This window comes from Vollenhovia emeryi, unplaced genomic scaffold, assembly GCF_000949405.1.
Source record: "Vollenhovia emeryi isolate VEMERY1.0 unplaced genomic scaffold, V.emery_V1.0 DF939157.1, whole genome shotgun sequence".
Lineage (NCBI taxonomy): Eukaryota > Metazoa > Arthropoda > Insecta > Hymenoptera > Formicidae > Vollenhovia > Vollenhovia emeryi.
Genome location: NW_011967209.1, coordinates 1,026,083 through 1,048,948, shown reverse-complemented (window position 1 = coordinate 1,048,948; position 22,866 = coordinate 1,026,083). Strand labels below are relative to the sequence as shown.

The 22,866-nt window shown below is 44.6% G+C and overlaps 1 protein-coding gene across 2 annotated transcripts in view; it reads left to right on the top strand.

Annotated features, from left to right (window-relative positions):
• LOC105564949 (TWiK family of potassium channels protein 18) overlaps positions 1-22,866 on the top strand; it is a 230,124-nt gene that overhangs the window by 156,621 nt on the left and 50,637 nt on the right. Inside the window, exons 4-6 of one of the 2 annotated variants that reach the window (XM_012017739.1) lie at positions 8,460-8,953; positions 9,652-10,702; positions 11,873-12,155. In XM_012017739.1, the coding sequence (XP_011873129.1) occupies positions 10,337-10,702; positions 11,873-12,155 (649 nt within the window). In that variant the 5' untranslated portion in view covers positions 8,460-8,953; positions 9,652-10,336. Of the gene's footprint in view, positions 1-8,459; positions 8,954-9,631; positions 10,703-11,872; positions 12,156-22,866 lie in introns of both variants that reach the window. The other variant, XM_012017740.1, reaches the window with a different exon arrangement.

Genomic DNA, 22,866 nt, shown 5'->3' with positions numbered 1-22,866 from the left:
CAACTTGATTATTGCCTTCGTCCTGGTGCGCCACCAGACGTTACATTTTGAATCATTCGCGCTTCCGAGAAAAGTTTCTATGAAAGGAGAATCAATTTTTATAATAGTATCGATTCGCTTGCGCCAAGTCGTTTATTATATTTTAAATTATCGGCAAATGTGAATCTCTCTCTCTCTCTCTCTGCTGTGTTCTAATTTACTATGTTAAAGATAATGCTTTAACCCGATAGTTACGCAACCGTTATTCATTTTAGCGCCGTTAATTCGGCGACGCATCTAGATGAATTAATATAATAAACACCTGCAGGTGTTCGGTCCATGATTATTTATGAATTTATGATATTACATCAGTCATGGTACAATCATCCGCGCGGATAATGCGGATAAAATCTACATAGGAATGCTAAAGCACGCAGCGGTGCGCTCACGTGCAATCTCCACGTGCTATCGGTTTAATCGATGTCGCTTAATGCGTCCGTTACTTTCGACGATTTTGCGTTACGTTAAATTAATTCCATTATCGGCGATCAGAGGACGCGGGCGCACGGCAATCGTTGCACTCTATTTGCGCCGGCACGCACAATTCCGGCTTACTTCCGCCGAACGAGATGAAAGAAAACTCCCTCCCCCCGCGCACGGTGTACATTTTATATAACACGCATTCGTCGATATACCAATGTCGGCCTTCGAATAATATCAGTTACGTAACGCGGCATCCTTTGGCGGATCGACCGAGTATGCGAAATGCGCGCAACTTGAATTCATCCAGTCAATTCGGCGCGGCGCTGATTCGGCCGCGGTCCGCACAAACGGGGGAGCAAATTATTGTCGTACCGGCGATAATTGAGCACAGCCGCCTAATAAACCGCGTTCGGATCGCCGACTCTTCGCGGGTGGCTTCGGGTCGGGGCAATTACAGCGGCGACTACCGCCGGGCAACGCCCCGCCCGCACGGGCGGAAACGGCGCATCAGCCAGTTTGCAGTAACTGGTACAACATTTACGCGAGAAAATTAATGCCGAACTCGAATTGAGTCGTAACCGCGCGCGGACAGGAAGTAATCGCATCGGGTCACGGCTAAGCCGGAAAGTTTATTCGATAATAACGCGGGCTCTCCCTTCGCGCTCGCAAACCAAGTCGGCTATTGCCCAACTTAATTTATGGATCGGCGAGACGCGTTTCAAGCTTTATTGGGGGAACTTCGTTGCTTCGACGTTACGTCACTTGCCGTGATAGCGTAGCCCGGGAACGGGGCTCGAGCACGCGCGCATTCTCAACTTTGCGATACGTTAATACGCAAAGTCAACGCGCCCCTTGTACTCGTATCAACGCCTCCGCGATGTTTAGCGACTTGTTCGCTCTTGGGCGAAGCGAGTGTGTACGCTAAGTCCTAAAAATTCTAATCAATCTCCGTGGGATTCCAACTTCTAATCCGATCGACGACTCGTTCACTCGCAACTCGTCGAGCACGTCCCGATAGCCTCAATGAGTTTCAGTATATACAATTGCTCTCTAAAAATCAATCAATGGATTATCACCGAAAACCGCGAACAGTCACTAAGAGTGAGAACAAGTGTCCATAGGCAAATGGCTCCATTTTTTTTTTGCATTCGATTTTGGTCACAAAGTAGGTACCGAACGAAAGGTCTCGTGAAGCTGATTACAGATATGTCTGCAGTCTCAGAGTGTACCTATGTAACGTTCCAGAGTTATCGGGCTCCAAAGGTTCCATTCCACTCCAAACAAATAGCTGGTGTCTGTCCAGGCGGCTTCATCGCTTACGTCCTGGGAATTTTTGGAGCCCGATATCTCTGGAACGTTAAATAGGTACACTCTGAGACTGACATATGCGATTATCTTGACGAGACCTTCTGTTTGATACCTACTTTGTGGCCAAAATCGAATGCGAAAGAAATGGGGCCGATCTTGTTCTCACCCTTTGCAGTTATAAGTGTACCACTGAAAATCGCAGTACACACGTGACTGCACGGAAAGAAAAGTTGTTGAATTAAGAAAAATGAAGTTACTTGAATTAAACGTTAACACGGGCTGCCACAAACATAAATAATTCACTCAATTGTACTTGCTATGGATATTAATTTTAAGCATTGAACTAAGTATCCAAATTATAAACACAATTATTTTTATAATTTGCAACTATTCGTACAGTTTACTTATCCTGTCTGTTTTTATTACATCACGCTTATGGTTAAAAGAATCTAAACATAAATGTGAAGTATGGCGTGAATTAATTAACAAATTAATAAAATTCGTATCGGCTCAATAAACACGAAGGAATAAAGGACTGAAAGCCGTGACAGGGTGTTGTCTAAATATTTTATTAAATTAAATTAATTCATTAATTAACATTTATTATTTGTCAGAACGTAACACACGCGACGAATGTTATTTTAACTAAAAATTTCGAGTAGACTGTTTGGGACATGTGAAAAATGTTAACATTACCATTTTATTTTTACTGTGTACGCGTTGCACATGGCATGCACATTGCTGGATATACAAATGTACATATTATGTACATGCATGTACATACATATTGTGTATATTATATGCATGTGTATGTACAAATTATGTATATCCTATGTATGTAATGTATATCTTGTGTACATATACTACATGTACCTGTAATGGATAACAAATCAATATACGCCATGTATACGTATACATAAAATGTGTAAATCATATACATATGTGCATACCTAGGACTTCCTATGTACATTATTCCGGTAACATTTGCACATACATTTGATATCCAATGTATGTACTGTGTACTAAAAATTCATATACACTGTATATACATGATACATAGATGTATATACTAGAGCTCCCTAGTACACGTGTACTAGACTACACGTGTAATGCATTTAACTTGTCCGTGTTTTAACCCGTGTACACGAATTTAAAGAATCTTCATATACATACGTGAATCCGTGAACACGTGAATGTGACACGTGTTCACGAATATCCACGTATGCGACATGTGTAAACATGTAGCCGTGTATACCTCAATAGGGAAATATTTGTAGAATATGTGACAAAATCTGGATAAAACTTGGAACACTGTATATCAAAATGTTTTGTGGAAACTGTCTGATGTTTTTCATTCATTAATTCACTGATGTTGTTTCAACGATTTTATTTCAATTACACTGATCTTGTTGATGCAACATCATGTTTGTTTCCGTGTGTAAATCAGTGACTATTCACTGTTTTGACTGAAAATCCACTGATTGACGTTTAGAGGGTAGGAGTTTCATACTTTGAAACTTTTGTCCGGTATAAGTCACGTATTAAAGTAACGTAAATTTGATCCTTATACTCGAGCTATTTCGTTTCACAAGATTAGTCGCTAATCCACGAAATGATATACAACGTAAGTACAAATCTTGAATTCAGAAATGTCAGCCCTCACACAAGTATGATATGATATCATGGAAACTATCAAGCATAACCGCTGCGTAGCCGGAAACCGGCAAAAACTTGTCCAATCTCCCGGATTGCTCCGGTGGCGAAAGGTGAAGGCACCTCAAAGCTGAAGCGTTCGCTCGCGCGGCGAGGTCGGAAATATTGACGCAACACGACGACGTGGAGTTTATGCGGGAGTCGGATCGCAATCGCGAGTATGTCGCGGTTATCGACAAGTTGCTCATTCGCGTCTCGAAACCGGCCTGTCTTTAACGAGAAACTTTGCGAGAAGCGCGCGCGCGCGCGACAAGTTTCCACGACGGGAAATTCGAGCGGCGGTTCTGATACGCTACGGGGGGAGGGAGGGGGCGAAATCCGGAAAATCGAGGCGCGTTTCACCGATGGCAGCCAAGACGCCGCGACCTCGAACCGGCCAAACTGCGAAAGAACTCATTTCAAACGCGGAAATTCCTCGATTCGCGTCATCGTACTCACACGTACGGCACTCTCTAAAAGTCAATCAGTGGATTATCACTGAAAACAGTGAACATTCACTTATAACTGTTTTCAGTGATAATGCACTGAGTGACTTTTAGAAAGTACAGAATCAATTATTTCACCCGGAAATTCCGCGATGTCGATTCGCGTCATCGTACACTCTCGCGTGCACACGCGTACTCTTACACACACACACACACACACACACACACACAGCACAAACGAGAATCTCATTCCGAGAAGTTCCGGGTGTACCTTGTTCCAGGGCGCCGGCGACATCGCCTACATTAAGAAACCTCGTGGCGCGTAAGTAGTCGTGGGCCTCATTGGTCAGACAAGTACGGCGCGGAGCGGCGGCGGTGAAGTTTACCGGAACAGCTGTGCGAAAATGTATCGTCGTTATTTGTTCCTGGGGTAGTTTCTACCCACGGCTGGCCGTAGTCGCACTCGGTGTGCTCAATTTGCGCAGATAAGACCGCGCGGCTAACCCGAACGGCCTTAAGGAAAAAGTTAGAAACACATAAGGCTGTAATCCACGTGGGACGCTGAGGGAAGTTTACTAAGCAGAAGGTTTTCTTTCCCGGGCAACTTTGTTGGTCGTACCGATCTGGGAGAACTTAAACCATCTTAAATGTTTTATATCGAATGTGATCATCGATGGAAAAGTTAAAGATACTAATCTTTTCCACTTGAAGAAAAAAGAATTGTTTAACGCTGCTTGATAAAGGTCCAATTTTTACTCAAATGTGTATCTTACACGGAATTTTCTCTTAAAATTTACTCTGAACGTCATGTAATTGTGGCACGACATGGCGTTTTGAATAACTGTATGAAAGTTTTTTGAATTTATATATTCTGTGAGTTTATATATTCTTGCGTTTAGAATAAATTTTCCCTCCGTCTTACAACGCACGAAGTTGGCACCGCGATATTCGACGATACATACTGTCATTTTATTCTAGATATGAGAATTTTTTATTTAAGATTAAAATATTCCTTTCTCTGTAATAAGTGTGATTGGCGCTATATCGATCTTATTTTATGATACATTGAAGTGTAATAGCATTGGATCCGGTAATTTTTTCTGTGGGTGTAGTAGAACGTGTAGTAAAATTTCGCGAAGCCCTCATAAAATTCTTTGAAATGTCATGTTGTCCCACGATGACATGATACGTGTAACTAAAATTGTATCTTCACTCTTAAATATTTTTAATATCCCTGATATTGTTTCTCTTACAGAATTAAATGTAGTAGCACTTGGCTTAGTTAATTTGTTTCACTTTGCCGTTTAATTTATCGAATCCCAATTTGTTCTCACGTTTAAACGTAACACTCGTCGAATTTCTATCGAGTTTTGCCATTTTTAACACATTTATGAAATATTTGTCGTCCCTGATGATTAATTGGCGCATGTGTGCGTATAAACCACAAAAACTCACTTTTCGCTCGCAGCCTGGGCGATCACGTCAAATGCATTGTATCGTGATAGTAACTTCCATTTTCGATCGGTTCGCCGTCGATTCTCAATATCGCTGTACGGACGGCTTAATGAAATTTTCGAGGGTTTCGACTCTGCCATAAATTTCTATCGCCGACAGCGATCTCGTTCGCTGATACACAAAACCGGACAAAGTCGACGCGCGGAGTCGAGAGAGAATACTCGTAACTTCATTCTCAACTCATCGTAATTCTGCCCGCATGTACGACCCTATTTTCGTCGCAATGATTAAGATCGCCCGATTTATCCTATGGATTTATATCCGCGCGAAATGCAATCGTACGTCGCCCGGGGAGAGCTTTTGAATGTTCTACGTGACTCGCGATTTCTATACAAGTCTTTGTGAAATTCCTGCAATTTGTCTCCAAATTTCTATCGCGCGATCAATCTCGTTACTTTAAACATCAGCGCGATCCGCGCCAGCGTCATTGAGCCCGAAAATATGCAACATCCCCCCCCCCGCCCTCCCCACGAGGACCGAAATCCATTTCTGATATCCTTATGACGAAGCTGCCCTAGAAGCGTAGGAAAATGCGGTCTTACACATACCGGCGTGAACTTACCCACCCCCGGTCTCCGTCCCCGCTCCCTCCCGGCCCTCCGCCGTATCCCCGCGTCGTCCAATTCCCCATCGTTCGCGGTGGTGCGAGAACTGTTCGAGCAAAAGCGACCGGGTAAATATCTTGCAGTGCCGGTAAACGAAATTGAATAAACATTTTTCAGCAAATAGAGCCGACAATGGTACGAATTTAAAAGTCGCTGAGACGAGCACAGGTGGTTCCCCTGTCGCTGGAAAAAGCGCCGAACGGAAAAATTGCATTTCGCCTGCCGCCCCCCCGCTCCCCCCCCTCCTCTCTCCCTCGCTCCTCTCCTCGCATTTCGCTTCTCCCTCGCACATTTTTCGCCCCGCGTCGCCCCTCTCTCCCCTCCTCTTCTCATCTCTCCCCTGTCCACCCCTGCTTTCCGCGCCGCGACAACCAACCCCCATGAAGCTCCACCTTCGTGGAGGACGGAGCCGTCGGTGATGTAATCGACTTTTGTGCCGGTTATCCTTCGATTCTCGCTATGAATTGGTTATAAATGCTAATGTACGAGCCCAGGCTGCGATGCAATCTCTGTGAAATAACGTTTCAACATGAGACGCGCAGTTTTTAAATTTGACGGAATTCTAACGAAACTCCGTGGGATTCCGCGAAGTTTCACGATAACGGCGAGGCACATTCGGTACATCGGGCAAAATCTGGCAGGAACAATGTGCCGCGGTGCATGTACCCTCGAATTTATTTTCATTCGGTCTAATTTCTCTCCCCCGCATTGTTCTCCTGCGTTAAATTTTATAATGATATATCAACGTTAAATTTAAATCGCGCATTCCGCCGCGCGTTCCATAAGACGCTCGCTTTAAACGTCTAATCAACGAGCGTTACCTTTGTGAAAAAAAAAAATGGAGGTCAATTCTCCCGAGGCGCGCCTTTGTCGTCTTTAGAATAAAGGCGGACGGCGTTCGTCGCGCGCCAGCGATCATGCAATCTTGCAACGTCGTCCGCACGATGTACGGGTATAAAGGGAGTACCGATAATTATCGGCGGTAAGTGATAAATAAAAGTAGACAATAACGATGGAATATTAATGGTTTTACGGGAACGCTCGCGACGTCGGGAACGCAAGCTCGTAAATAAGTCGTAAAAAAAAAGGGGGGGGGGCGGAGGGAGGAGAACTGCAAATCGAGACGAAGGAAGGAGAGATCAGGATCCGATTTACGATCGGCGGCCCGGCCTGGCAGTTTGTTCCGCGGCGGGATCGTTCCTTCGCCGCACAGAACGGGAGCCGATCGAGCGCGACGATCGATCACGCCAAACGATAAATTAGCGTCGAGTTAGTATCCGACGTGCTTGTGCTTGGGCCGCGGTGTTCCGCGCGCGAGTGCGATCGCCGAGGAGCGCGGCCTCGTTATACAAGACCGTGTATATTGCGCGTATTTAGACGGCTGTGAATGCGAATGGCCGGTGGAGGGTGAATTTTGGGAGATGTTCCGCCATTATGCGAGCGAGCGCCGAATCTGACTTTCCCTCGCCATTACCGAGCTCTCCCACGACTGCGCTATTGTTATGACCGCTCGGGTTGGAATTAATTCCGGGATATATAATTAGGGAATCTTGTCTAATTACGGGGAAGACATTGTTCGCGCCAGTTGGGACGACTCGGGCGGCGCGGCCGATATTGTTTCGCGTATTTCAGCGTTAACAATATCCCGCCGACATTTTTCTGGACGCGGATCGCGCCCCGCGGCTTACGCATTATGCAAATGGCCGTTCATGAAAGTTTCAAAGCCGGCCGAGTATATCCACCGGGCGATCGAGTCTTAAATCACGGTGAGGAGTGAGGAGGAGACGGTTGTCGCGGGGATCGGTTGATCTTGGCTATGCATTTATGGATGCCGAGCGTACGAAGAAAGCAATATTTTCCGCGCGGAATCCGTCGCCGTTGCCCCGGTATCCGCGGACTTCCATCCCGGCAGCCGTCTATCGCTCGTCTCCCCGAGACTCGTCTCTTCCTTTTCTCTACTTGCCATAATGGTAGAGTCTACCATGACCGTCGATTATTGTCCCCCGTTGGAGAGGCTGCAGGTGACCGAGTGCAAGTACACGGGAAAACACGTAGCTCGAAAGTTTCCCGCGATTTCCCCCAGGGCCCTCGAATAATTCTACGTCGAAAGTCCTTCTGGAATTCAACCGTCTTTCTTAGGACGTCGAAACAGTCACGGACGAGCAATGCCGATGTCGGGATTCTCACAAATTCCGGCTGGAAATAAAATTCGCTCGGGCGCATTGAATTCTCCGATATTACGGAAGCACGAGTGTCCCCCGTAAAAAAGTACGGCCGACATATAGATATAATTTGTTGAATCGCTTCCGCGGGTGCGCCAAACAGTTTTATCGAGACCGCGGGGTTAACGATCGAGTGTCTTAACGTTAATTACCTAACGCTCTTTCGAGGGGAGCAGCGTGAGTAATCGAGTCTCTTTTTCTCCTTTCAGAGCCCGGCGAAGCGCGAAAGTGGCGATGCTCCTCAAGACAGACCCCGGGACGACAACGCGCGATTTATTTACATGCCGCGCGAACGCAAGCGAACGCTCTCCGCTCGTGGCGCGTGAAAGACGCAAGTAAATCACCGCTTCGACTTCGGGCGCGCTAATCGGCTTTCTGTTGTGCGGAAAGTCCAATTCTCCATAGAGAACCGCGCGCGGCCGCCCGGCGGCGCATTAAAGCCGCGCGGAAATTCGTCGCGGACGAAGAGATAAAATAAGGAAAAAGCTCCGCTAAAACATTCAGCGGGCGCGCGAACCGGCGCCCACGGACGTGCATCGGACTTGCTTATTACGGAAATCCAGTTTGTTGGAATGAGGCTTTGAAGTTTCTATCGCCCGCCGACGAACCGTGCTCCACCTTCTTCCGCTGCCATTCGTTTTTTGCGCTCGGAGCCGAAGGAAAGATGGGAGAGCGGAAAACTGAGCGGCTTCGCATTCAGACGGTAAGGAGAAAGTTTAAGTGACTCATAGAGACTCTTTCGAAAATTTCCTCCGTGCCGTTCTCCAAGTTTCTGTTTTCTCGGGTGAGAGAGCGGAGCGGAGGAAGAGAAGGAGAGAGACAGAGAGAGAGAGAGAGAGAGAGGGAAAAGAAGGGAGAAAAGATTAGCAGCCACGGTTACTCGAAGGCGTTATTTTTCACCCATTTTCCACGTGCCGCGCGGTAATGCATTAGTCGGCGCGAAGTAACACTTGTATCGCGATTCGTTCGCGAACTTAAATTAAGTCGCATAACTCGAGCCGTTAATACCGCGCGAGGTCGATGTCGCGAGCAGTGAATAATTGTTCTCGCGACGTCACGGCGCGACGTTTGCTTTCTATTTTCTCATAAAAATTAAGCGAGAAGTCGCTAATTGAGCAAAGTTTTATCAATCACCGCGTATCATTTCCTCATCCCTCGTGACTTTGCTATAGAAACTCCACTCACCGTGGCTAATTGGCAACAATGTTGAAATATTAAAAGCCGGAAGAAGCTGAATTTATAAACTGGCCTTTTTCACATATCTCCATCCTCGCGAGAGAACATTTTTACAATATTAGCCGTCAGTGCTCGGGTAACAAAAGGGTTCTGGGGAGGTAACTAATATCGCAGAACATATTTCGAACATCGATTTTCTCTATAGAATTCCAATCCACATTCCAGCCGGGACGATCCCGCTATGGAAAAATGACGGAAGTGTCCGCGCTACGTACGATCGAGCGTCCCTTTGGCGTCAGAGGATCCTTCCAGGGCATCATTCGGTCGGGCGATTTCGACCGCGCGTCGTAATAAGAAATCGACGGTGACGAGAATCAGGGTGACATCTGGCCGAATGACGCCGGCGAGTTTGAGTGGTGGTCGAAGGCGAGGATCGCGAAGAGAGATTCCGTCCCCTAGATTATAGCTCGCGCGAAACTCCAGTCATGCGGCTGCGGCGATTGAGTCTACGGGATTCGAGGACGCGCGTACGAAGAAAACCCAACTACAAGACGCCGCTTCTGCCGAGAGTACCGCATCGCGCTATCGCCAAGTATGCCGATCCGAGATAATTCTACGCGCAATCTCGTGACGAGCGGACGAACGAGCGCGAGGAGACAGCGGGCGGAGTAGCGATCGCGTCTGAAGAGAGACAACGGAGCCCAGACCTTTGACACGTCACGTGCGTCGCGGAGCGCGTGAAATTATCAGCGAGAGCCGATGCATCTCTCGTCGTCGGCCGCTGATCCCATCGTCGCCAGAAACAAGTGGTGGGTGGCAAATGCGCGCGTACGGCGACATATCCGGCGATAAACGCGAAGCTGACGGCGACAGGACTCGGTGACTCTGTAGATAGGACAAGGGAGAGAGAATGGAGAAGGACAACGTTAGACATTACAGAGCTTACGAGGGCTTCAAGCCGGCGAACAACGGCAACACCTCGTCCCTGAAAAGATCGACGTCGGAACGCTCCAAGACGCACCCGTCTCGCCAAGTGAGATGCCTGTGCTTCGGCGGCGTCCCCGACAAAGCCAGCCAGCATTCGTTCCTCAAGGGGTTTATCATAAACCTCGGGATATGCGCCCTTCTCGTGGCCTACACCCTCTTGGGCAGCTTCATCTTCCTGGCCATCGAGAGCGGCACCACGGACGGCGCTGGCCCGCAACAAAGGACCCTCGCCACGACGGTAGCCGGCAATCAGCACACCAGGAGAAACACCAGCGCTTGGATAAAACAGGTGAGAATATATTGCAACTTTTGCCCGCGTCCAAATTGGATGTTTCAGCGGCAATTTTTCACTTAGCGGTAATTCAATCGTTCTGCTATCTCCCCTTCGAAGAGAAATATCGCCGGCGCACTTTTAGCGCGAGCGGAAAACTATCGGGACATATTTTTAGATCATGCACAATTTCCTTTCCAAGAAGTAGCCTCGTTACGCTCGCGAATGTGTAGCTGTAGATCATGGACTGCAAGAAGTTGCATAGCCACCCAACGAAGATGCACGACGAAACTGTTCTCGGGCTCGGAAAGTCGTAGATGTACAGGTATTCCCGTAATAACTGTGCAGTATTTGTACGCTACACACAAGCGAGTACAATAAGAGTAAGAATAATAGAAGGGGAGTAAACAGATTTGTTGATACTATAAGTGCATCACGGCTGTCGTTGCCGTTGTCGCGGACGTAAGCCACGGGCTTGTTTTTGCTTTGCTTTCCCTGGAGGAGGAGCAAACAGTTCCGGCGGCACCAGTCCTCGATTTATCGTCACGTCTCCGGTTTCATTCCGCTTTTCTACCTGAGGTGACCTCAGTGAACCCGAAGTCAATCGAATTATCGGTGCGTTCTGGCGCGAGCGCTCGTTTCAACCAAGTTTTATCGATCGTGCTTCCTTTCCGCTATCCTTACGCTTTACAGGAAAAGCGTATTCCCGGAGGACGCCGGCACAAAGGCCGCTGTCTGTTGCTTCCGGCCAATAATAGCGACAACGGATTGTTCTCTCGATAGCAATCGCTCATCGGCAAACGATTGAATATTCGCGTGTTCTTTTTATAAATAACTTCCCCCTGCTTTTACCGTTGCGCCGCGCTCGGGGAGGTAAAAAAAAGCGGGTTTTTCGTTGCATTTTATTTAAACTCGCCTCCTCTCTGCGCGAAACTCGTGGACTTTATGGCGTAACGGTCCAACGGTGAAGCAATCGCGCCGAGTTCACCGTTTGTCGCGAGACGTAAGCTGCGAAGCGTGCCGGCATTCACGTCTGACGTGCGTTAATTAACGAGCGTACGCGAGTTTAATTTAATCGACAGTACGTCAGTTATAATCTTAAGACGAACGTAGACGTTAGGTCCACACACGGTACCTGACGATAATTCAAACGTCGGCTAATTAATAACTTTCCGTGTTTGCACGTAGCTGAATCACGAGGCCCGCACCAAGACCGTGGAGAACATATGGATAATCACGGAGCATTTGAACGTTCTCTACCGTGAGAACTGGACGAAACTGGCCGACCAGGAGATCGCGCGATTTCAGGAGCAGCTGGTGAAAAGGATCACGGAGGACATGATGGCGAGCCAGGCCGCCGGGACGTACACCGGGAGCTCCAGCGAAACTGTAACGGAACGCCGTGTGCCGGAGTACGAGTGGAACTTCGCGAAGGCGTTCCTCTATTCTCTGACGGTGCTCACCACAATCGGTAAGTTTCAGACGCCATTAATTAATTATAACGTCGCATTTCGTCCGGCGCTTTAGCCGCGACACCTCCCGCCGCATTCTCGTAAACGTAACGAGAGACCACGGCGAATCCGGGTCCGTGATAAAATGGGCGGTGGCCGTGTGTCAACTGCAGGGACCGTAGAAATTACAATTTTTCTCGCTCGTGGAACTTTTTGACGCAATAATACATTTTTTTTCTACTCCTCGCGAAAGAAGCGCGATGTCAAATTCAGAATTTGCACGCTAATCGAAACATCCGTGGTTTGACGCTAAAAAAAAAGTAATCTCGCTGATGCGACGTGATGCAATAACGGGAATAATAATAACTGGAAATGTATCATTCGTAAATCGCAGTACGTCTGCGGCAATCGCAGTAATGACATGATAAACAACGGTGTACAATCAGTATCAGCAAGCATACGCGTCGAAACTACAAAGTGCACAGATGATGTTTGCCTCCCTGCTTGAACTTGCGCGATTTCCCATCTGCGCAAGCACTGTACATGTGTACGAAGGCATAAGTTTACACGAAAGGAGTGTCGGCGTAGCAGAATATTTGTACGTAATTAGTAGGCTGGGGTAAGCAGAGGCGAGCACCGGAAAGACATTGGAACACAGACAGATAATTAGTTGAATCAAATGCTACGTCAATTAGCCCGCGATGTTAGTTAGGGGAACAATCCTGGCGTTAATGGCATCGATAATGTAGCTTGCAGTTCCGTTCAACAGTTTAAAACAATTTGCTTAAATAATTTATAAACTAACTTCCTTACTTCGAGCATTAAGATTCGATATTTTCAGATAAGCCGTTCAACTTCCCCTCGATCGCGCGTTCGTCATTCGTGAAATAAAATCCAGAAATTTCATCGAAATTTCGTAGGATCCCAATTACATTTACGAGTCGCGAGTAAACCAAAAGCAATATTCCGCAATCAAAGGTGCTCTCGTCGCTAAAGCAAAGCGACATTGATCGAGTATTACATTACGCGATTTGAAATCGTCATTTACGAAGCGAAGAGAACGAAGATAATATGGCGAGTCGATTTTTGGGACAAACAAAAGTCCGTTACCGCGTAATAGCCGTGCGTTGCGGATATGTTGTCCGTCTCAAAAATATCGGTTTCCCTCATTCTTCGACAATTTCATTGCTGTCGACTTAGTGGCACTGAAAGCGAGTGACGTCACGTCCAGTCGTTTACTCGGGTTATTACCGAAACAGATTGGTACTTCATGAGTCGGTGGATATTTAAAAAGAACGAAAGTAGGTAATGGTCGGGGATATCAAGCGGCTTATCGAATTATCGATACGATATACACTTATACCTTTTTTTAATGCCTTTAACTACTTTAGTGGATTCCTCGAAATGACCTTCGATATTACCGATACGTGTACCGTATTCGAGTTCTAATCGTAGTTGGTTTTTCTTGTTTCACACGAATATTCCATAAGAATAAATGATTTCAAATAGTTTAATAAGCTTATTATAAATTAATTAAATAAAATATATTTGTATATATTGTTACTGCAATTTCACAAATATCTTTTATAATGTAAGGTATGGTTCTGCTGCAATCAATAATAATCTTGAATATTATTTTTCATTAATTCTCTTCGTGCTATAAAAATCAATATTGCATGGGCAACGATATTACCGATACGTGTACCGTATTCGAGTTCTAATGGTAGTGTGTTTTTCTTGTTTTACACGAATATTCCATGAGAATAAATAATTTCAAATAGTTTAATAAGCCTGTTATAAGTTCATTAAATAAAATATATTTGTATATTGTTACTGCAATTTCATAGATAATTTTTATAACGTAAGGTGTGGTTCTGCTGTAATAAATAATAATCTTGAATATTATTTTTCATTAATTCTAATTTTAGCATCGTACTATAAAGAAAATATTGCACGAGCAACATTGTGCTTGAGGTTTAAAAACTATCGAATAATTATTGATGTAGCTTTTATTTCTGCTCTATGCAGCTTCTCTGCCTCTGGTCTACTGAATGCACCATCCATTTCGAGCTCCCTTTAATTTCACGCTTTGCGTGCACCTACGGAAAACATTCAATGACTACGAGAACTCCACAGACACTCTTTTTTTTACCAGGACGGTTTAATCATATGCTGCGCCGCAGCCGGGTTCTCGGAAATTAATATTTTGTAACTCGCATCGGCTCGTGTGTTTATAGGTAGGAAGCCTAGGCGATTGATCGTCGGCGAAATACGTAAAATCCCATGGGTCGCGTGATGTAACATTCGCAATTTTCGCCGGCGATGTATATAAAGCGGGGCATAACGCGCGCATCCGTACGTAGGTGCAATCGCGGCGAGGAACACGCGTGTTCTATGCATTTTAATATAAATTTTAGCGCGCGCGTTTTCCGTCCACGGCAAACAGGGCGCCGGCCATCGGTACGGCCCTCGTCGTTACGGGGAAGATCGGTTTTACAGTTATTACTGCGCGGATAATTGGAAAATCTTATTATTTCTGACGTTGGAAGCGAACAATTCGTTCAATCTTGCTCGGGTGTCGAGGTGTTTCCTATTACAATTTGTTGCGCAACCGTGACCTCGCGCAACGCCATACCGACGACTTGCTACGCCAGCGTCGTCAGCAACAGGATCGATAATGGTACAGTTCCCAACAGGAAAACGGCATAGAAAATTAATCTGATCTGGCGAAGTTCGCTCCCGTCTTGTTCTAAACTGACCATTTCTACCACGTCCGCGTTGCGTCGTTCTAAATAAAACACTTGTCCTACTATCGCTCGGTTTTTGGCTCGCAGACAATGTTCGGGACAACTGGAACAATCTATAGCGACAAGAAAATCTTTGATTTTTATCGGCAAACCGATTTGAATAAAATAACATCCTTTTCGTACAGTGCGGTTCAAAGTTAGAACAACCTGGAACAATTTTAAAAATTATAATTTTCAAAGTGTGGGGGGGGCGGCTAACTTCATACACTCCTTGCAGACACGAAACGTACGATTGTCGTTGGTACAGTTTTCCTTTTTCTTCATTTTTCCGACATCGTATAGTGGTTAATTACGGGAAGTATCCCGGGTACTTTTTATCGGCTTGTCCGAGTACGAAAATATTGTTCAGCGAGTCAACTGCGTGCCGGCATAATACTAAGCGGATACTATCGCTCGTAACTTTCCGCGAGCAAAAAGTAAACGGACATATCAACCGTAGAAATGTGAGGAAAACTTTTTGTCTCTATGTATACGTTTCGGCGTGTGTTCGACCGCGAGCCGTAAAATCAACTCGAATGAAGTTTTAATTGGAGTATATAATCATTAAAATAAAGCTTCATTTAGTAGACTAATTAACGTTTTTGTATTGCTCCGCACAAAGCTAATTCAATTGTTATGTGTGATCTATTTACGCTTTAATTACCTTCTACCGGACAAACTGCTTTTGAGATTAACTTGATGGAAAAATGTGTGCCAGCGCAATTTCCAAATTTCATTTATACTTTTTGACAAAAGCGGATTTTGCTTGCAAAAAGTAGAATTTTCGGACACGCTCGCTTCTATTGGCGGGAGCGGGAGGGGGAATTTTAGCAAAACAACAATGTTCTATTGAGAATGCGCAAACACATCATGGAGATGAGTAAACAACTCCCGGCACGTGAACGGGAACCGTCCACTTTTAGGACAACACTTTCTCCCATTTATTCGTCGCGTTCAGTTTGTTGACCGTTTAAATTACGATTGAATTTTGGCGCGAAATTGTTTTCAACTTTAATCGTTCTTGAAGAATATGATAAAGATTTTTAATGCCGTCGATTACTGACTCTGGAAAATCGAATTAAAGGTGATCTGATAGGAGGTAAAGCGCACAACATTTCCAGATAAAAAAATTGAAAACAATTATAGACGTTCGTATTTCATGTTTCATCGGCTTTTTTTTATGGCAATTATTGAAAACAGAAAATTGTTGTGATCATTAATTAAAACAATGCACCGCTTTCGCTCCAATATTTCGAAAATTACTACGTACAAACACATTGCAGTAAAAAATTTATTAAATTTATTAAATTTTACTGTTGCTTCAAAAACGTATCACGTCTCCAAAATGTTCGCGAAAATACTTTTGCCGCACTGTCGGTGTGTATCAATTTTATTCGCTCTTTAATTGAAAGGAATAATTTTAAAAGCTTTCTTATGCAGATACAAATTATATCGCCATTGTTATCGCTGTTTCAAGACTCTTTTATAGTGTAAATGATTTTACAAATGAATTCTGTTTATAGAAACTCACAATGCGTGTGTAGGTATCATGAAAAAAGAAAGGCGACGAAATTGCACAAAGAGCAAGAAGAATCGCTTATTTGAAATTCACTTTAGCGAGGTGCTCTCGAAAGGCATAACTGCTCTGCGGAAGTATCAAACTTGCACAGACATTCAATGTTTTAGAGCCTTAACTTCCTTTGATTTTATATTCTTCGAGTCTGCGTTAGACGGCCCGTAGGGCTCCTCCGCTTTTCTACTTTATCCGCCTGTACACCTCTCGCTACGACTCCATCCTGTCTCAGTGGCGCATAATCCAGTTTACGTATCGCAGGAGACGAATCATCCGTTTGCATTTCACGATATGAGGTCGCATGAATATTTGGCCGTCTGCCTCTCCGCAGGCAAGAGTTACGTATTCGGAAAATAGTTGGAGCACCACCGCGCGGCTGGACGGGGACCAGGGAGCGACACGGGCTCTCCAGGACTATATCCTCTAAAGTGACTACTCGCTTCTTCCACTTACCCTAATCCGCGATATTCTCAATACGAATTTACGTATAGCTGTCTTCCTAGCGCATCGCTTCCGCTTGACTTGCAACGATGCCTGTCATTTATGGTGAATCGATTCCCATTGTGAAGGCGCGAGTACGTCGTAGGAAAACGTGTGTGTTTGTCTACTTCAGTTCAAATCTCTGTGAGAGATATTTCCATTGACGTGTTATTCGGAAATGAAATTTTAAGGGAGGATGAATTTTAAGATTGTACGTATCTGATACGTAAATGGAATTTTCACCTCTTCTTTGCGAAGATGCGTGCTAAAACCTTTTTTTTTTTTTTTTTTATTTGAGATTTACTCTGACTCAGCTGAAGCAATACGGATGAGAGTTCCATTAATCATCCCGAATGATTACTTTCGCAGCATTCGCCAATGTTTTCGCGCGCGCGGCACGAGAGTACGCGTACTCGTTGCAGTATATATGAGGCGGTAAGTTTCATTTCATAACGACACGATGCTCTCCGCGTTGCCAGTTTCATGCCGCTATCTTTTTCTCATGCATCCTCTTTATCTTCCCGTTCGGAGTAGTCGCAACTTTGGGTGGACCGGGGAAGAGCAGACACGATTTTGCGACCGTCTTAATGACGGTGGAATGAAGGAGGTGGTGAATTTTAATCAGGAGATCCCCGTCGCCCTAATGGATTGCCAGGCGCGAAGGGACGCCGACTAATCACAATTTGTCGCTCGTTTCGGTAGCGCTGCCCACCCAATTGGCGTGGCTTGCTCTGTTTATAGTCTAAACTCGAATTAATTAATCGAATTTTACATCGGTTTATTTTATCTATCGCCGCTAATTCGTTCCAGAGAATTGCGCGAAGGTATATAAAAATAGAAAATGTTATTAGAGGAAAAGTCCTCTGTTATGAGACAGACTTCTAATATGAGATAGCAGGTTTTCAACATCAGAATTTAGCCACAGGTCTTTATTCGCAACGATTACGCGATCTAACAATGAATTTTCCACTAAGCAGATTTCACTGCAAGGGCAATAAATTCACGATGAGACCAACAGATGATGCCTATTAATTTAGCAAAAATCCCACTATTTCTAAGGGAACTTTCCTCTACCTTTTAATTCTAGCAAAACATTTGGTAATTTTATAAACGTTAAAAGGCATCATTGTTCCGCCTTTTATCAAAACGTGAGGAAATTCATATATTTGCTTGAAAGAATGTTTCACTGCTGAAAACTAGTGGAGGAATATTTTAAAATAATTATAGCTCGAATCAATAAAAGCGCCTCTCCACGTCTGCTGCCATTATTACAAGCTTCGAACTTATAAGCGTAAGGATTAATCGAAACCGAGGATAAGAACAGGGGGAGTGAAGAGGTGGAACGTGCGCGCGGAGTTCGAAAAAGTAGTAAGGAAGTCCCGGAGTGGCAAAGGGCGCACCACCTACCACCACGTCCTCGCATCGCACGAGATTCGAATCACGCTTGTCTCCTCCCTCGTTTTCTCTCGTATTTTTCTCCTTCTTGGCGCGCTACTCGTTTCGCCTTTCGTCTTTCAGGCACGTCAACCTTCTTTCAGACATCCTCCATCGTCTTCTTCACCTCTTTCGCCACCACGCCGTGAAATTGCCATTTTCATTTTCTATTTTCACCGGCTTTCGCAAACGAACCGATCGAATCACGGCCACACACTGTTGACCACCGTTCTATTCCGAATCTTTGCTTTAACTTGTACGTTTTATTTCGTCCAGTAATCGCATTAATCAATACACCGCGCAGACAGCCAACGTACAACATTTCTGATAAAACAATGCGCATAAAGACATTAATATAATTACATTAATGCTTTTAAGTGCGTTACTATACATATAATTAACGTTTAACATTCTCCACATAGTAACGTATAATTTAATAATATCCAACAACTAAGTCCAAACTGAAAGAATGGAAATACCCCGAGTTATGAAGAGAAGGGATGTTTCCAGCTCGTTTCTATTCAAATTGTAGAATTCAAGGTGCAACGTTAATTATGATGAAAACAAAATGATGAGGAAAGTTTCATGTTCGATAGCATTATAATACTATGGAACTAGATATCTATCGTGACGGTTACAACGTATGAAGTATGAAGTGCCACTTCAACGGGAAACGGTAATCGCCGTCGAAATTTCGATCCTCTCGACTTTCGAAAGCTCAATAATCATTGTCGCAACTTAGTCCGCCGGTGACGCTCTTGCAAAGTTTCGATTGAAAGTTGGGCTCACGATTTCATCATTAATAGCAAACGGTCATATCAATCGATTCCTCCGCAGTGGATATATCCAGCTTGGATTTGTCCGTGGAATACACGTGCGAGTGAAGCGAAATTTGAATCGAATCGGCTTTGCAGATTTTACTGACTCCGCGTTACATCCCGACCTGCGTTGTTTTTTTGTGCCCAATTTAGGGCGCACACCCTCGGGCAAGATTTCTGTTATTGAGACAAAAATATTCTTGACGCATTTCTATTTCTCACAACCTCTTTTAGTATAAAAATAAGAAAATATCGAGATAAAATCAGTAATTCTTATTCTTCTTCATCGAATTAAGAAAGATTGACTTACTATATCGAGACCAGAGTAACTTATATAAATGTAAGTTTATACAGGGTGTACTAAAAACACCGGATATCCTTTTAATCATAAATTCTTTAGAAACTTTCAAGACGAAAATTCTAATACAAAAATGTCGAGGCTATAATAGTTTTTAAATAATAAGCGATTACATTTCACAAATGACAGGCCTGAGATTTCGCGCGCTCAGGTACGGCGACACGACAAATGATAAAGGTGTTCCTACGAATATCGCCCTTTTTAGCATAGTGACAACTTTCACAACAGACTTGACGATTCATTCTCGAATTAATTGTTCCTCTTGTTATCTTTAATCATTTCTTTTGTTAACTTTGTGTAACGTCTTATTAATAAAAGGGAGGGGTTCACTATGATGAGCATCTTGATCAGACTGATATCCTTCGATTTAGTCGATCTCCGATATTCTGAGTGACCTTGGAATTTTCAGTTAGATTCAATCTAGTCTCCTGCCTCTCTTTATCCTCAAGTTTTCAAAATAACCGGATCATCGTCTTCCCAAATATTTTCTGTCCCGTCAAACGGTGACTTTGGTTCTCGCTCGCTCGCGAAACACATAGGAACACTTTTATCACTCGTCATGTCGCCGTGCCTGAGCGCGCGAAATCTCAGACCTGTCATTTGTGAAATATAATCGCTTATTATTTAAAAACTATCATAGCCTCGACATTTTTTTATTAGAATTTTCCTCTTGAAATTTTCTAAGGAATCTGCGATTAAAAGGATATCCGGTGGTTTTAGTACACCCTGTACATTCTTGCGTTTAGAATAAATTTTCCCTCCGTCTTACAACGAAGTTGGCACCGCGATATTCGACAAAAGACGATACATACCATCATTTTATTCTAGATGTTAGAATTTTTCATTTAAGATTAAAATATTCCTTTCACTATAATAAATCTATGTTTGGCGCTATATATCAGTTCTATTTTATGATACATTGAAGTGTAATAGCATTGGATCTGGAATTTTTTTGTGGGTGCAGCGCGCGGAGATTCGGACAGCTCGGATATAACGTGTGTAATTTCTAATTGAAATTTCTAGACCAAACGTCCAACTTACCTCCCTCGATACGGCGCTACTTGGCATTCGCGGGATGAGAAAGTGCGATCGGCTTACTCTTCTAATTGAAGAAACTCCGCTCGATGACTTTACGCGGAGTTCCTCCTCGATATTGTAAAGTTAACGAGAAGCTTTTCTCGCGAGAGAGAATGCGGATGCCTCGCGCCGGAGATCGACTTGTACAAAACTGCAGCTCATTACCGCGGACCCGATAGCCCCGTCATTGGCGAAGTGAAAAGGGAAATAATGAGAGAAATAGTCTAGCCGGGAGGGGAAGATGTCACTTTTATTTCCCATCGCATTCTCCCCGAGAGAAATACGCGGCGGTTCCCTTACATAGCAATGGCAACGATAGTGTATACCCCCGGACGTCGACGTCGAATGCCACGGGAAGATGGATATCCTCTTTTTCTCTCCGCGCGCCGAACTCCGCCGCGGAAATGGTAATATATACGAATGATCGATCGTCGCTGGAGTGGAATCGGGCACGCCTTTGGGATATATTTTTTAATCCCGTTGCGGTCCGCTTCCCTTTTTCTCCCCGGCCGTAGATAACATTTCGATTGTATTTACATCTTTCCTTGACGATTCATAAATTAGGACGCCACCCCCGGAGCGCGGGATTATATGCGAGGACTCTACAAATGGGGATAATTCCGCGAATAAAAGCGGATCTCGACGACGGATTTCAGCTGTCGGAGGTGGATGCCCGAAGTAAATCTCAAGTTTTGCGTAATCATTTATTTCTTGACGTCATTTATTTTCGTATTGCCCCGCGCCGCCCCCGCCGGGTATCAACGGAGCCGCGCGCTACCGGTTGGAGATATTTTAATCTTTCTTCCTCGCGCGGTTTTCTTTCTACTTACGGCGCGAACGGCGAGAGAGATAACTTAATAAATGATCTTTATATACATTACGATGTAATATATTGAGAAAGATATGTCGCGCAATCTACGTGCCTTACATCTTATTCAGCCTTCGTGAAACGTAGACGGTCTGACGATAGATTCCGCGCTCCCTTCGCTTTGGTCATTTTATAAAAGTTGGTTCCCTCGGGGCGATTCCGCAAAAAGCCCAAGGGACGCAATTATCCAATTATCCATTCCGACTTTAATATATACACTATGTTCGCGTAAAGAGGCGCCGAGAAATTCGCAAGAACGATAGAAAGAAAGCGGAAAGCGAGAAAACTCGCGGCTGATTAATGCGTCACGCCTTTAACGGGAAAACAGAGAGCCCGCGCAGACGCAGTATTCCCCGTCCGTAGCTTCCTCCGGCGCAGCGAATATCTAATTACACTTGGAAATTATTTTTCCCCTCGAAAAGTAACGACCTAGTTACGCTGTTATTATTAATGTCTGAGTTGCACGGGCGAGAACGACTTTCGAGCTATCGCGCGGGCCCCGTAAGACGGCATTTGTCTTCAAGATTATACGCTCGTTTCTCGCAACGTCCTTTTTTTTCTTCCCCTCCCCGTAACGCATCGAATAATGCAGCCGCTTACGAATGAAGAGCGCCTGAATGTCGTGCAATAAATTGCGATTAACACTTTTACAATTCAGTTCTCCCCCCTCCCCTTTTTTTCACCTCTCAGCACGCAAATTTAGGTCGAATTCGTACCTTTAACGAGTAAATTCGATAAATTCACTTTTGAATTTCAGCTTTTTAATTTAATTATTTTAATTTTTGAAAGAGACACATAATCACTTTTGCGGTAATGGCCCTTTCAGTAGCCTTTCATCAGCGAAACGTTAAGCACGTACGGTATATACGTACATATTTTGTTCTTAATGTAAAATTAGGAAAATTCGTGCGTAAAGCGTGCACCGTGCCCTAGAAATTCTAATCGCGTTTACAACGGACGTGCGCACGCAGCCGCGAGCGTATTACGTATTCTTTTACCCGCTCCACATTTCGGCATAATCTTCTCAATAAAAACTTCACCGCGTAATCCTTCGTGTATACCTCGCGTGAACGTATCTTGCAGCCTACGACGGCTCGTGTTAATCCTTTTTAAATCCATTTACGATGGCGCGGCCGCATAAATTCATAAATAATGAGGAAATACGCTGAGCGAGATGGGAACGGAGCGGAACGACAGAGAGCGGGCGAGTGGACCCAGCGCCACGCGTCCGCATACGCTTCCCGCTGCACACGTTTGCCGCTTACAAAGACACGGCCAACCCCGGCGTCTATAAATCTGAAGCCGACGCTTGAGAGAGAGAGAGAGAGAGAGAGAGA